The 15,973-nt window shown below is 43.1% G+C and overlaps 1 protein-coding gene and 1 pseudogene across 2 annotated transcripts; one reads left to right on the top strand and one right to left on the bottom strand.

Moving 5' to 3' along the window:
- Positions 1 to 2,807: 2,807 nt before the first annotated feature.
- LOC306664326 (non-histone chromosomal protein HMG-17-like) lies at positions 2,808 to 5,314 on the bottom strand (annotated as a pseudogene). Its single transcript has 2 exons — positions 5,307 to 5,314; positions 2,808 to 3,131 (listed from the first exon to the last, which is right to left on the bottom strand). The product of its transcript is annotated as a non-histone chromosomal protein HMG-17-like (transcript).
- A 3,974-nt stretch (positions 5,315 to 9,288) lies between these two features.
- On the top strand, positions 9,289 to 15,375 carry WNT8A (Wnt family member 8A; the record flags this gene model as incomplete). Its single annotated transcript, XM_079145798.1, is given in 9 exon segments — positions 9,289 to 9,301; positions 9,304 to 9,350; positions 9,354 to 9,389; positions 9,393 to 9,493; positions 9,586 to 9,619; positions 9,839 to 9,977; positions 11,880 to 12,005; positions 12,694 to 12,836; positions 14,244 to 15,375. Coding segments are annotated over 9 exon segments (1,185 nt in total). The 3' UTR covers positions 14,790 to 15,375.
- Positions 15,376 to 15,973: the final 598 nt, after the last annotated feature.

Raw genomic sequence — 15,973 nt, 5'->3', positions numbered from 1 at the left:
ATAAGAGAAATGTAAATCAAAACTACCCTAAGATTCCATCTCACCCCAATTAGAATGGCGATTATCAAGAATACAAGCAACAATAGGTGTTGGCGAGGATGTGGGGAGAAAGGTACACTCATACATTGCTGGTGGGGCTGCAAATTAGTGCAGCCACTCTGGAAAGCAGTGTGGAGATTCCTTAGAAAGGTTGGAATGGACCCACCATTTGACCCAGCGATCCCACTCCTTGGCCTATATCCAAAGAACTTAAAATCAGCATAGTACAGAGATACAGCCACATCAATGTTCATAGCTGCTCAATTCACAATAGCCAGATTGTGGAACCAACCTAGATGTCCTTCAACTGATGAATGGGTAAAGAAACTGTGGTGTATATATATACAATGGAATATTACTCACCCATAAAGAATAATAAAATTATAGCACTTGCAGGCAAATGGATGAAATTGGAGAATATCTTGCTAAGTGAGATAAGCCAATATCAAAAAACCAAAGGACAAATGATCTCGCTGATAAGGAATGATGACACATAATGAGGGGTGAGAGGGGGGAAAGAATGGAGGAAGGAGGGACTGTATAGTGGGAAAAGAGGGGTGGGAGGGGTGGGAGAGAGAAAAAAGTAACAGAATGAATGAAATACCTATGTAAATGTATGATTACACAAATGGTGTGCCTTTACTTCATGTACAAACAGAAACAACATGTATTCCATTTGTTTATAATAAAAATAAAATTTTTAAAAAAAGAAGTTACTTTCCATGAAACTTTGGCAGTACTGAGATTTTGCACCTACTTGACAAGCACTCTGCTACTGAGCCACATCCTTAGCCCTTTTTAAAAACATCTTTTTAAGACAGAGTCTCATTAAATTGCCTAAGCTGGCCTTGAACTTGTGATCTTCGTATCTCACCTTCTCCATTTGTGGGCATAAGTCACTGTGCCTGGCTTCCATGGGACTTTTTTTAAGAAATATATTTTTAAATGTTGATAGACTTTTATTTTATTCATTTATGTATACGTGGTGCTGAGACTCAGACCCAATGCTTCACACATGCTAGGCAAGTGCTCTACCACTAAATCACAACCCCACCCCCCTCCACGGGACTTTTGAAGGTATTTCCCCATCACATTTTAGTTTCTAATGATGCCTTTGAGAATTCTGGGATCATTCTTTTCTGATCCCTTTGGGCATGCCATTTTTTGCCTCTGGAAGCTTTAGGATCTGTTCTTTCTGCCTGGTTATGGAGTTTAGGTGTGATGGCTACTATGTTCACTACTCAAATCCCCCTTCAGAAGGCAGAACTCCAAGCTGCTGCGAATGTTGCCATGACACTCGGCTGGAAGACCTTTTTGGAGAACCTCTGAACTAAAGTGATTCAGAGCAAGCCTGCATCCAATTGATGACATCAAAGGTGTGAAGGCCCAGCTCCCTCACCTCAGCTGGCAACAACTCTGCAGACTTCTGCCAGGTGCAGCCCTCCTTGTGGAAGGCCAGCTGAGAGCTTCCCCAGGCCTGCACAGCAGCCCAGCTTCTTCCTCTGCTCAGTCTTGTTTCCTTCACCTTCCTTCCACTGATGTTGGTTCTAAGAGCACTTTCTTGTAAATGTCCCGCCTGCTACTCCCTAGCTCACAGTCAGCCTCCAAGAGAACCCAATCTGGAATTACACTATGCGTGCCCCGTTGGTGGTCTTATTTACATTCATCCTGTGGACAATCAGTAGGTGTTATATTATTGCTAATATCTACTACCACTGTGAGTGTGATGGCATCACATCCATTTTATTAGATGTAGAAACTCAGGTTATGGAAAACTTGCATGGCTGTCAAGTAGGTGGCACATACCTGTAAAACCAGTGATGAGGGAGGCTGATACAGGAGGGTCACAAGTTCAAGACCAATCTCAGCAACTTAGCAACACCCTGTCTCAAAACAAAAATAAAAATAAAAATAAATAATGTACTGGGGATGAAGCTCAGCGGTACAGTGCTTGCCTAGAATGTGTGAGGCCCTGGGTTCAATCCCCAGTACAGGTGAAAAAAACAAAACAAAACAAAACCTTGCATAGGGAGGTCACACAGTAAGTAGCTGAAATAGTTTGAAAGCAGATCTGTCTTCCTGCAAAACCAGCAGTTCATTTCAGGAGTAGCTGTGGGGGATTTGGCTACACATTCTGAGTCCCAGACTTCCTGAAGAGGGAAAGAAGAGCAGCTATCAAACTGAGTAGACCACAGGAGCTGAGGACCGTGTGAACACAGTCCTCCACATCCTCTTAGTACAAGCCACTTTGTTCTGGGTGGAGAAAACTAATTCTGTCTTCTGCAAATGGACATTGTGCCTTTGGATACCACAGCATCAAATCAAATGGAAATCAAATATCTCTAAATAAGAAGTTCTGAAAAACATCAGGATGTAAGCAACTGGTAAAAAAGAAAAAATGAAGACACAGGTTCTGTCTAGTGTTCATCTCTTCTTCTAACAAAAATTTGGTACTTAATTTTATTGCTGGCAAAGTCCATGGGACACCAAAAAGATTTTTTTCTTCTCTCTGAATCTCCATTCCCAACACCCCCTCCCCTACTGGGAACTGAACCCAGGGGTGTTCTGTCATTGAGCTATATCCTCAGCTCTTTTTATTTCCATTTTTGTAAAACTTGATAAAATGGTATTTTATTTATTTTTAATATTCTTCAGTTGTTGATGGACCATTATTTAATTTATTTATTTATATGCAGTGCCTCACATATGCTAGGCAAGCGCTCTACCACTGAGCTCCAACCCCAACCCCTTAAAAATGATATTTTAAACTATACAGTGACCTGAAGTACACAGTTATCAAAAATGCACACACTTCCCTTTGCATCTGCAGCACCTTCAGCTTTCTGTGCCTGGTCTATTTGGCATCTCCATTTTCTGCAGGGTATTCCCATCGTTGCCAGTTTTTCCTTCCATCAGTTTTTCCTTTTTTCTCTTTGGATACCTTCTCTCCCTTCTTTGCAGGGGCCTTTTTAGGCTTGGGCTCTGGCTTTAGAGGAGCAGGTTTAGCAGACAACCTTGTGGACCATTTTTGTGGTTCATCCTTCACCTTGGCTTCATTTCTTTTAGCATCCCCTTCAGTTTTTCTCTTGGGCCTGGTGGCAACAGTGTCAGGACACAGGGGCTGAACTGGAGGATGCACATGACTTTTGTTGTTCCAGGGAGGGTTCTCCCCTCTTCTTTACCTCCTCAGCCCTTTACATTTTCATTTTTATTTTTTTTATTTTGAGACAGCATCTCCCTAAATTGCTTAGGGCCTCACTGAGTTGCTGAGACTGGCTTTGAATTTTCAAACTTCCTGCCTCAGCCTCCCAAATCTCTGGAATTACAGGCGTGCACTACCATGCCTGGCAAGAATCCCTTTTTAAAACTAGGCTTTCTTATTTTATGCTTGAATAATTACATTGAAATGAATTCTGCTGTCATGTATAACTAAAAAGAACAAATAAATAAATAAAAACAGGTTTTTCATACACATTCTAATGTGTATTGCTTAAATTATAACTTTTTAAATCATGCCCTATATCCATTAGCACATTACAAGTTTTTCAAGGCCAACAATCACTTTATAAGCTTTACTGTTATGCCTGCATCAGTGCCAGTCACTCAATAAAGGCTAAAATTCCAGTAATGAATCCCACAGCCTGGCAATAAAGAACCTGTTGCACCGCTTACTGCCACCAGATGGCAGGTCTCACTCAAAAATCCTCTTCTACAGAATTTCATCATCTCCACTCCCTTTCCAACTTGTCCAGAGAACTTATTTCACTGTCCAGTTATAAACTGTTTATTTGTTTAAGCTTCTCTCAGACCAGAGTTAGAGCCACGCCAGGTAAAAATATCTCCTAACTCATCTTGGATCTGGAAGCATTGAGTATTGGCCTAACTCAGTACATGAACATTTTGGGAATAAATAAATAAATGGATGCATACACACAAATTTCTATGAAAATTAAAAATCCCACCACCAGCTCCACACTTTCTTCCTAACTGAGAACTTCTGCATCCCATCCAGAGTCTAGAAATGGGGGTTTAAAACAGTGAGGGAATAAAAACGATAATAGAGGTTTTTAACAAACTGAAACCTCTCCTTGGATGAGTCCTTTCCACTCCAACCCTTCCTAGACTAATAGGGAGTAACCTCTGTCATCTTGGCACCTCAGTCTGATGAGAGAAGATGTCCCTATCCTTGAGGAGATCCTTGTGTGGTTGAGACTGACAAGGTTTAGCCCCAAGCAACTTCAGGACTGATGAAGGAAACACTCTCCAACATGAAGCAGATCTAGTCATGGCTTGCAGATTGAGTCCCTCATGTACCCCAACTCTCGGTAGTCCATGTGTTCCACAGGCCACCCACTGCCTCCTGTTTCCCTCTTCACACCTGGAATCTTGGATCTAAAAAGAAAACTTGAAGTATTTCCCTCTTTCTTCTCTGGGCATACTGTTGGGGAACTTGGCAAGTCACTGAGGCTAAACTAAGGAGACCAAAGGGAGGATCAGGAGCTCAAGCAGCTGTGGCATTTGGACTGGAAGTCAGGTATCCCCAGGGGGTGGGAAACTTCCAGAGAGGAGGATGAAGACCAGAGACTGAAAATCCCTAAGCTCTGTTCATTGTCACAGCTCAATAGAATATGCATGGAGGCTCATTCTTGCCCTTCCCCACCTCCTTATCTAATTAGCAGAGAAGTGTAAAAAGTCAGAAATCCTATCTCTTTCTCTTCTGACATTCTCCAGTCACCTCCACCCCCCACCCCTTTACATTCCCTCCCAACTCTTCCCCCACTTGCTCCACAGACTAAGCAGCCCTATAGGCTCCAAGTCCTGCAAAGAACCTGGAAAAGAAATGTGGCAGAACCAAAGATTTTAGAAGTTTAGTGAGAGTGTACAGTTGGAAAGAAGCGTTGGCCTGGGATTCATTGTAGGATCACCAACTATCCCAGTTTGCTCAAGACTTTCCTGGTTTTAGCACCAAAAATCCTACACGTCACAGGAAACCTCTCAATCCTGGGCAAACCAGAATGGTGGGATGCAGGCTGTTTTGGCTGAAACTCACTGTGTGACCCTCAGTAAGCCTCCCTCTCTGTCTCAGTTTCCTCCTCATAAAATGGGACTCTCTGGCTCAGAGATACCATGGTTCCATGAATGGCCTCTATGATTCCTGAAGCTGGGGTGACTCTATTCCTCACTGATTACAACCCCAGTGCTTCCCTAGGACTCCTGGACTCTCATTTTCCTAGAACATTAGAGATGGAAAGGGGCTTCAGGCTTACCCGGGCATGCCCCCTTCCTAGCTCTGTGAATGCCTTGAAAGACACGCATGCGCTTATTCATTTTAGTCCACTTAACGTTTGTTGCCCTACATTATGGACACATACCTTATCTCTTGTTTACCAGACATGAAACTTCTTGAAGGCAGACAGAAAGACTTATGGACCTGGGTCTTTCTGGAACAACTGGAACAAACAATTGTTTGATGTTAAATGCCACAGGAAAATATGCACTTCATGGGTGGTGGCCTAGAGGGAAGATACTGGGATCCAGCGATGTGCCTGCAGAAGGCTACTTGTATCGGCTCCTAGGAGCTAACTGTTATAATTTCAGGACTTTTGCAAACTGGTTGTTAAATGCATATATCATTAAAATTTAAATTGTACAAATTTACAAGTAAGTAAATTATTATAAAAACAAAGATAATACTCAAAATTGATCATTTCCTAATTATTTTGCTACCTTTTTCTATTATTCAAACAATTGGGATTATTTATAGCTACATGAGAGAAATGTTACGTGATATGCTACTGTGCATCTTGACGCCAAGTCCACATTAGTAATAATAGTAATAGTAATTTAATAAAAATAATATAATGATAATATAATAATAATATTATATATATTATATATAATATAATAATAGTAATAATAGTAATTTCAAATAGTAATTTGAAATCAGCCATAGAGGAAGTATTTGCACCATGATAATAAGAAAATGCAACCAGTCTGGCCCCCACCACACCATAGCGGGTGGTTAAACATTTACAAGCACACCACCACTTCAGAAACACTATTTGGCCTGTTATATCTCCAATGTCATCTTCTGCTCTGGTGTTCAAGCTCCAGATTTCCATTTGTGGAAGAGAGAAATCAAGAGTTTGTTCATGGCTTAAAAGCTAATGAGGAAGGGTTGGGGGTGTAGCTCAGTGGTAGAGCACTTGCCTAGCATTCATTCAGGCCCTGAGTTCAATCCCCAGCACCACACACACAAATGAGAGGACTCTAAAGAAGGCATTAGTTGTCCTCCAGGTACCCTTTTTAAAGGTGTATCTGATGGCCAACTGCAGGATTCAAAGGTGCATTAGTCTTCTTTGCTCACAGTTGAGAAGGATGATTTCCTCATTTCCAGTCTACAATCACCTCTGAGATTAATAAATTCTGCAAATCTTAAAATTAGGATTATAATATGTAAGAGAGCTAGGGAAGGCTTTAGGGGTCATTCAATGTTCAACATTTCTGCTACTCCCTCATTTTACAGGTGAAGAAAGTGAGTCTACATGGTGGTCAGTAACTTCCTTAAGACCACACAACAGATTAGTGAGCAAAGTTCAGTGTTCCTACCTAGAGTAGAGGCCTTCCTTTGACATCCTCAGTTCCATTTAAGAAACTACATGATCTTTAGAGAATCTGAGCAGGAGCAAGTACAGAGTTTGTACAAACACAAAACCCCTACTTCCTATCTCTCTGCTCTCTAGAAAATGGAAGAAAGTTTTTATAGAGTACCTACTAAATTCCAGGTGTTATATGGGACACAGAAAGACAAGACGAATCACTCATACATAGGAAGTGAATGCAGAGGACCATATTAGGGTTATCACTAACCCTGTTCTGACCCCATTGAGTGGCATAGAAACCAATCCTACTATTTTAAGAAGTAAAAGTTAAATGTGAGATTCTCCCCACACACACACACCCCACTGTTCTACAATGCTGGGGATCAAACCCAAGGCCTTATGCATGCTAAGCAAGTGCTCCATCACTGAGTCATAAACCCAGCCCAACATTAAGATTCTTTTTTTAATATATATATAAAACTTTATTTTGTTTGTTTTTAAGTGTTGCTGATGATCTAACCCAGTGCCTCACACATGCTAGGCAAGCACTTCACCACTGAGGTACAGCCCCAGCCCAACATTAGATTCTTGACTGGGAAGATCAAGGATATTGTCTTGTAGTGTCTCAGGGGTCTTTTCCCAATGACTCAAGTCTGGCATGTCTCTTTTTACCAAGCAAAGAAGTTAACAAGCAACTGGAGGACCAGAACTTACAGGGCCTAGGAGGCAAAGTCCAGTCACCCTTCAAGACAAATGAAACAGAATAAAAGCATACATAATAGGGAGCCCAGCTAGACATGGTGATACACCTGTAATCCCAGCAACTTGGGAGGCTGAGGCAGAAAGATCACAAGTCTGAGGCCAGCCTCAGGAACCTAGCAAGACTGTAAGCAACTCAGTGAGACCCTGTCTCAAAATAAAAAAAAAATATAAAGTGCTGGGGGGCCAGGGTTGTGGCTCAGTGGTAGAGCACCTGCCTAGTATGTATGAGGTCCTGGGTTCTATCCTCAGTACCACATGTGAAAATAAATTAATTAATTTAATTAATTTTTTAAAAAGCACTGGGGATGTGAGTCAGTGGTAAAGCACCCCTGGGTTCAATCCCCAGTACCAAAATTTTAAAATGTTTTTTTAAAAAAAAGGGAGCCCAAATTTCTCTCCTCTACCCTTAGCCCTACCCTTATACTAGGGATTGAGCCCAGGGTGCTCTACCACTGAGTTACAGCCCTACCACTTTTTATTTTTTGAGACAGGATCTCACTAAGTTGCCCAGGCTGGCCTCCAATTTGTAATCCTCCTGCCTCAGCCTTCTGAGTCACTGAAATTACGGGTATGTGCTGCCACACACAGGTTGAAATCCAAGTATCTTATTATTAGGTCCAACATATTTAAAATTATTCCATCATATTACTATACATTTTATGATCAATTCTATTTCAGTGCTTATCTTATCACAGAAAGACAATAATGAGTTGCAGACTGATACCATTTCTGGCCCATACTTTGAGTGCACTACCCTCAAAAGGCCTGGGAACTCCTTGGTCCCTGGAACTCCTTTGGTGGAGGGATCTCTGTACCAGTTCCAGGGTGCTGGGAAGTGATCTGGATACTATGATGGTCACAGGACAATGAGTCAGAACTGTGACTTCCCGTCTGTGTTTTCCTCTGAAGTACTCTAGTTTCCTTCCCCAATCCTGAGAAAGAGCCTCACCAACTAAGAATGACCTCTAGCCCTTCACGCAGTCCCCAACCCTGCCTAGTGGTGCCAAGTGTCTCTATTACAGGCCACAAATCCTTCCATTCCTTCCTTCCTTCCTTCATTCATAGGGGCATGTTCTGAGAACACAAAGTGAATCTAAAAGACAGATTCTTGCCTAAGTCGCTGAAACCTTAGGAACAAAGAAGAGGACTGCAGGTGTAGCTCAGTGGTAAAGCACGCTCAGGCCCTGGTTCAATCCCCAGAAAATCCTGCCCGTCTTCCCCTCGTCCCTCAAAAATAAGTGGTATCAGTATCACAAAGAAAGTCATCTGTCTTTTAAAATATAGCCCTGGGTAGCCCAAAGTTTGATTCTCAGGTATATAAGCAATTAACAAGCTACAGACCTCACTCTAAGATACAAAGGCTATACCTACTAGGAATGAAGAAAATTTATCAGAACTTATTTTGGTAGAATGTAGTAAAAGGGACTGTTGCCAAGATGGGCTCTGAAATATTTCTGCTCCATGGTACCATAATTCCATCACCTTATAGTCCTCAAAAGAAGAGGTAGGGTCGACTGCACTCAATTGTTTGGGTAAACGAGTAGGAGGGATCCCCAAAACAGAGTTCCTCTATGATTATTAATACCTTGGGGAGGAAAGCAGGGCAAGAGTGAGGTCTCACGGACAGATGAAGACACTGTAGCTCCAAGGGACTTCCTGGACTTGCCTAGGCTGTTCCAGGCTACAAGATTCTGAGAAATGGTCCCTAAGCAGGAAGAGACAAACTAACTTACAGAGAAATGAACCTCAAGGGTAGGAGAACAGCTTCAGCACTCTGGGAGGGAAGAAGGGCTGGGCAGGGGCGGGGCTTCACTGAAGGCTTTGGACTGAGTCCCTCCTCTCTAATCCCTTATTGGGACTCCTGCAGCCCTGCCCTGAGGAACAAATGAGAAGAGCTGTTGATTTTTCCCCCTTGGCCATTCAGAATTTGCTCACTTAAATACTGAGTAAGACTCTGCTCTCTTCTCACTTCTCTGCACTTGGCCCTGAGCTGGACCTGGTCCCCTGAGGGTAGGCAGGGCCATGGGGGACTTGTTCATTCTGTGGGTAACCATGGGAATAGGCTGTGCTACTTTTGATGCCTCTGCCTGGTAAGTCCTTTCCCTTACTCCTCCTATACCTCCAAGGAAGCCCCCATTATCTCATCCCATTCACCTCTGTCTCACTTTTTCTTTTTTGATAGGTCAGTGAACAATTTCCTGATAACAGGCCCCAAGGTAGGATGGTCTCTGACTCCTGTTTTTTACCCTTGGAGTTCCTAAGGAAAATCTTCTGGGGAAAGAAAAGAAGTGTGGGGGAGACAGTACCAGACCCCTTCCCCCAGAGACCCAGTATTGTTTCTTAGTGGAGAACTAGCCCATTGGAGTCCTTCCTGCTCCCCCAACCCCAGATGACCTGCACTGGGCAGAAGCTCACAGCCCTTTTCCCCTGACCAGGCCTATCTGACCTATACTACCAGTGTGGCCTTGGGTGCCCAGAGTGGCATCGAGGAGTGTAAGTTCCAGTTTGCTTGGGAACGCTGGAACTGCCCTGAAAATGCTCTCCAGCTCTCCACCCACAACAGACTGAGAAGTGGTAAGTTTGTGTGACAGCACACCTGTACGGGGGTACCTGTGTATGGAGGTGGGCTTGCAGCATATGTAATTATGTGTGCACAGAGAAATGAGAAAGTGGCTGGTGATCTGTTGACCTGCCATGTCCTTGCTGTGTGACCTTGAGTGAATTACTTTCCCTCTCTCAACTCCAGTTTTGTCATTTGAATCAGTAAGACCAGCTCTATTTAGCCAATCAGGAGTATTCTAAGGATTGAATGAGGTGGTTAGAGGTGTCTCATTAAAAAATGTAAGAAATTATATTTTTAGTGCATGCCTGTATTCATGTGTTTGTACATAATTCACTGATTTACGTGAAATAAAAATGGGGAGGGTTGGGGCTGTGGCTCGTCGGTGAAGCTTGCCTCCCATGTGTGAGTCACTGGGTTCGATCCTCAGCACCACATAAAAATAAATAAATAAAAAAAATAAAGGTATTATGTCCATCTACAACTAAAAATAATTTTTAAAAAATGACAAAAGGGCTCTTTGTTTGCAGCCCCTGAGGGAGTTTTCCATCTGCCTATCTTAAAAATCCCAGCAATAGTAAAACTGAAAGATCATATCAAATTTTGCCTCAGGTGGGCTTGTGTGTGTGTGTGTGTGTGTGTGTGTGTGTGTGTTATGTGTGCATGTGCACTTATAACTGTGTGCAATAGTTTGCATAAAAGTCATTTTTGTAGAAACAATAGAGTTTGCCTGAGAAGAGTTGAGGGGAAAGGCAATAGAGAAGATGGGAGCAAAAAGAACTAACTTCCCATGGTGTATATAGATAGAATATAGATAAATGGAAATGAAATGTGATGGTGTTTGTGAAGAGTATAACAAGATAAGAGTTCAGTAATGAAAGCCACATGATTATGATTATTATAGGAATAGAGATTCAAGATCAGAAAGAACAAGTCCCCCCCCCCCCCCCCCCCCCCGCTTTCTTTTTTTTTTTGGTCGGGATTGAACCCTGGGGCACTTTACCACTCAGCTATGTCCCCAGCCCTTTTTATTTTTTATTTTGAGACAGGGTCTTGCTAAGTTACTTAGGGTCTCGCTCAGTAGCTGAAGCTGGCTTCAAACTTGGAATCCTCCTACTCAGCCTCCCAAGCCTCTGGGATGAAAGGCATGCACCCCTGCACCCAGACCTTCTCTGTTTCCTAAGTTAGCTTTGTGGACGTGAGTCTCACTGCCCACTGCCAGCAACAGTGGCTAGTGGACAGAGGTCTAGGGTGGACTTCAGTTTTTCTTTCTTTTTGGTAGCGGGGATTGAACCCAGGGGTGCTCAGCCACTGAGCATTATACCCAGGCTTTTTTTTTTTTTTTTTTAATATATTTTTTAGTTGTCAATGAATCTTTATTTTATTTATTTATTTATATGTAGTGCTGAGAATTGAACCCAGTTCCTCACACATGCCAGGCAAGTACTCCACCACTGAGCCACAACCCCAGCCCCTACTCAGCCTTCTTTTATTTTTTAGAGAGAGGATCTTGCTAATTGGCTCCCAAGCCACTCACTAAGTTGCCGAGGCTCCTTTGAACTAGGAATTCTCCTGCCTCAAGGCCTCCTGAGTCACTGGGATGTGCATGTGCCATGACACCTGGCTCTAGGCTGGACTTTGGGACAGCAGGGTTCTGATCCCAACACCACAACTGGAGCGTGGTCTTCGTCTTATCGTTCTATGTCTTGGCTCCATCTTCCCCATCTGTAGCATGGGGATGCTCATTCCTGACTGGATGATGTGAAGAGGCTGGAAAGACATGCATTGTTTCCTAGGAGAAGAGCATCTTCCTAAGAAGGCAGGGGCGAGGAGAACAAAAGAGCATTGTGTTTTCAAGGCCTCTGCTTCAGGTCATCAGTCCAAGCTCCTAGTTATTTCCCTCTTTCTCTCCAAAGCCACCAGAGAGACTTCCTTCATTCATGCCATCAGCTCTGCCGGAGTCATGTACACCATCACCAAGAACTGTAGCATGGGTGACTTTGAAAACTGTGGCTGTGATGAGTCAAAAAATGGAAAAACAGGTAAAAGCTGGACTTTCCAACAGGGGTGAGGAGAGGTGAGAAACTGCACAGCCGGCTAAAGTTCAGGGAAAGGCTGAGGGACACAGCTCCTTAAACCCTTAGACTCCAGCACCCCCCAACCCAAGTCATGGGGGCTCCTGGACCTAGACTCTCCTGAAAGTTGAGTCTTGATCCATGAGTCCAGAGATTGGCAAGTATCTCTAAAATCAACAAAGACTGGAATGAGAAGACTAAAGACAGTTTAAAGGTAACCCAGGTATTGGAATGATTTGTCCACAACCCAGAGCTACACAGCTATTTGCGGACCACATAAGAAACTTGTTCAGATTTGTCACTGATGAGGGAGAAAATGACTCTAAGACCACTAAAGGATAATGGTGTGGAAATCCAGAATATTTGAGCTGCTATTAACCTTTGAGATCATCTAGGCTGGCCCCATGCACCTACATGTACTGTGGGTATAGAAGACTTATTTCCTAGAGCTGGGAAATGCCTTAAATTGACTTTGGGAGCAGGACTTCCCTCACTTTCCCCAAGCACCATCATTTTCTCTCTCACCTTTCATTAAAGCTCTACACCCTCCTAGGGTTCTTGGGGATGGTTTGGCTGTGTCAGTCAAAAAGACTGACTCTTCTTCTGGGCCTTAGCAGGGAGCTGTATGCAGAATTTATTCTTTCCTTATGTGTAGGAGGCCATGGCTGGATCTGGGGAGGCTGCAGCGACAATGTGGAATTTGGGGAAAGGATCTCCAAACTCTTTGTGGACAGTTTGGAGAAGGGGAAGGATGCCAGAGCCCTGATGAATCTTCACAACAACAGGGCCGGCAGGCTGGTGGGTATAGGAGTCAGCCAGTGTTGGCAACAGCTTCACATCTGCACAGCCCTTCACAGTTTACCAAGAACTGTCTCATACCCATGTTTCATCCTCCTAACCTAATGGGGACAGCTGTCCCCATTCTCTGATTAACAAGCCAGTTTTAAGTCCTCACTGAGTGACTTATCTGCACCAATGCAGTTAATAAGCATAAGAGCCAAGGCAACGAACTCAGATCTGCAAGGCTAGTTCTCTTATCACTGAAAATTGTACTGGGTCCTCTCCATAGGCAGTTTTCTGAGAACACAGAATACAGAATCAAGGCCTTGTTTCTATAACTTAAATTTTTAATCATTTGAACTGTATATTCTAGGACGTTAACAGGGATTTATTGTGTCCTAAAGTCTGGGCTGTAAAGGATTAGGACTATCTAGGCTTTGGGGGTTGGGGAGGGAGAGTGTCTCTTCTCCAGATTTCTGGCAGAGTAGCAATCTCTGGAATATTCTGAACTTGAATCTGGAAACAAGTTGGACATATAGCCAAAATCACAGAAATTTGCCTGTGGACCTGTACCAAGATGTCGTGGTTGCCCAGGGCAGAGGGAAGAAATTTTCAAGACAAGTAGAATCATGGATAATTACTTGCCTTGAGGGTGTAAAGATTCAGATTCTAGGAGCTTCCTTCCTTCTGAGAGAGGATCAGGACGGTAAATCTGAACCACCACAAATACTCTAGTTCCCCACTTCAAGACAATTACAGTGTCAAAGATCATATTTTCTCTATAATTTACAAAGTATTCTTTGACCATGATTTTATTTATTTTTAATTTTTTATTCATTTATTTATTTTGGTACTGGGTTTTGAACTCAGGGCACTTTACCACTGAGTAACTTATTCAGCCCTTTTTAATTTTTGAGATAGAGTCTTACTAAATGACTAAGGGCCTTGCTAAGTTGCTGAGGCTGACTTTGAACTTTTGATCCTCCTGCCTCACAGCCTCCCCAGCAGTTGGCATTACAAACTTGCACACCACACCTAGCTCCAGACCCTATTTTATTCCATTTTTGTTCCAGTTGGGCAGATAGAGAAATATGGTCAAGTGATAGAGTTGGGCCTGGGGCCTAGGTTTCCTGACTCTAGTCACCTTCTCAACGTTTGCCTGGCTCTTCATCAGAATCATCCAAGATGATTTAAAGTCATCAGTATCAGGCCCTTAAATCTCTAAATAGCCTCATTGGAAATATCTGAAGTAGAGTCCAGGGACAAATATTTTTATGAGTCTCCCCAATAATTCTGATTCTCCTCTAAAGCCAAGAAACACAGCTCTAAAATAGTCCATTTAATTGCTAACCATTGGTCTTCCATCCCCAGAGCCATTCTCTCTTTTGTTTTTGTTTTTGTTTTTTTTTTTTTTCCTCTGTGAAGGCAGTAAGAGCTACCATGAAGAGGATCTGCAAATGCCATGGCATCTCCGGGAGCTGCAGCATCCAGACGTGCTGGTTGCAGCTGGCTGACTTCCGGGAGATGGGAAACTACCTAAAGGCCAAGTATGACCAGGCACTGAAAATTGAGATGGATAAGCGGCAGCTAAGGGCTGGGAACAGCGCTGAGGGTTGCTGGGCTCCCACTGAGGCCTTCCTTCCTAGCATAGAAGCTGAGCTGATCTTTTTAGAGGAATCTCCAGACTACTGTACTCGAAATTCCAGCCTGGGCATCTATGGCACAGAGGGTCGTGAGTGCCTGCAGAAAAGTCACAACACATCCAAGTGGGAGCAACGTAGCTGTGGGCACCTGTGCACTGAGTGTGGGCTACAGGTGGAAGAAAGGAGAACTGAGGCCATGAGCAGCTGTAACTGCAAATTCCAATGGTGCTGCACAGTCAAGTGTGACCAGTGTAGGCATGTGGTGAACAAGTACTACTGCATGCGCTCCCCAGGCAGTGCCCAGACCTGGGGCAAGGGGAGAGCCTGATAACACCCCGCATGAACAGATTTGTTCAGCTACATGACAGTGGAGGGTGACAACTCTTCTCTCTTGGACAGAGTAAGACTGGAAAACAATTGGACAATCACAGGGATAGTCTGTCATCCTCATGATATCTGCTATAGATGGGGAAATGGAGGCCCAAGATTATACAGCATATTGGCAGAGTTGATATTGAAACCTGGGCCTCCTAACCTGGGCAGACCCAATCTTTCCTACAAGTTACTTCCTGGTATTTGTGTCTGTACTTATTATCAGCTTGCTAAAATGAGAGTTTAGTGCGGGGGTCCATATCCAGAGGAACCCTCAAAGTATTTGTTCCTTTAAGTTTTAGACTGTGTTCAACCCAACTGTGCTACTGAGAATCAGAGGGAATAGAAGCGAAAAATTAAAGAGTTCTATTCAGATCCCTGAAGGAGCAACCTTCTAACATTCTGGCTAGGTCCAGAAAGGCCAACTGCAAATTCCTACAGATACATGAGGCAGAAACCCTATCTCCTACTGGGAGGTTTTTAGAGTGTTGATTTTTTTTTTTTTTTTTCACCTGAGTATGCACTTTTTTAAATGTTCTCTCCACCCAAGCCTAGGGAAATCAGGAGGGCTTTTTCAGCTCATAAACCATTCTGGTATCAAGGAGAGGGAATGGTCACAGTATGTAGACAGGTGACTCTGACTTATCAGATAAAGATCTACCAGAGAGCTATAAAAAAAAATCCGCTTTGTCTTTTTCCCAGATTGGGAACTCAACTGCATTTTGCAATAAATGTTTCTAGCATATATCTAGCTGGGACCTTTTACAACTCCCCTTGATAATCCTAGGACCAGGAAGGGAATTGGAACTCTGCTTCTGTTTCCCAATTATCCATCAGGCTAATGGGAAAGCTAGAAACATCCAATTCCTTTGATTTCAATTTTGACAGATAATAAAGTTGAGATCTAGGCATTGGCCAATAGGAAAACAATAGAGATTCACAGATTAACAAAGTGTTATTTTAATGCCATTTAAGCAATTTGGGCACTAAAGTAGTCCTTTGAACTTGAACCATATTCCCAAAGTGTGTTTGCTCCTTTAACTTGGGCTTCCTCGGGTATCAGTACACCAAGCCTGGGCCCCAGGGCAAGAAACAAGGAGAGTAGTGGATTTCACTTTCTTCATTTGCATTTCTACATCT

Source organism: Sciurus vulgaris (genome assembly GCF_902686455.1).
Source record: "Sciurus vulgaris genome assembly, chromosome: 6".
NCBI lineage: Eukaryota > Metazoa > Chordata > Mammalia > Rodentia > Sciuridae > Sciurus > Sciurus vulgaris.
Note: the sequence above shows the minus strand (reverse complement) of the source record. Positions and strands in the feature narration are given on the sequence as shown.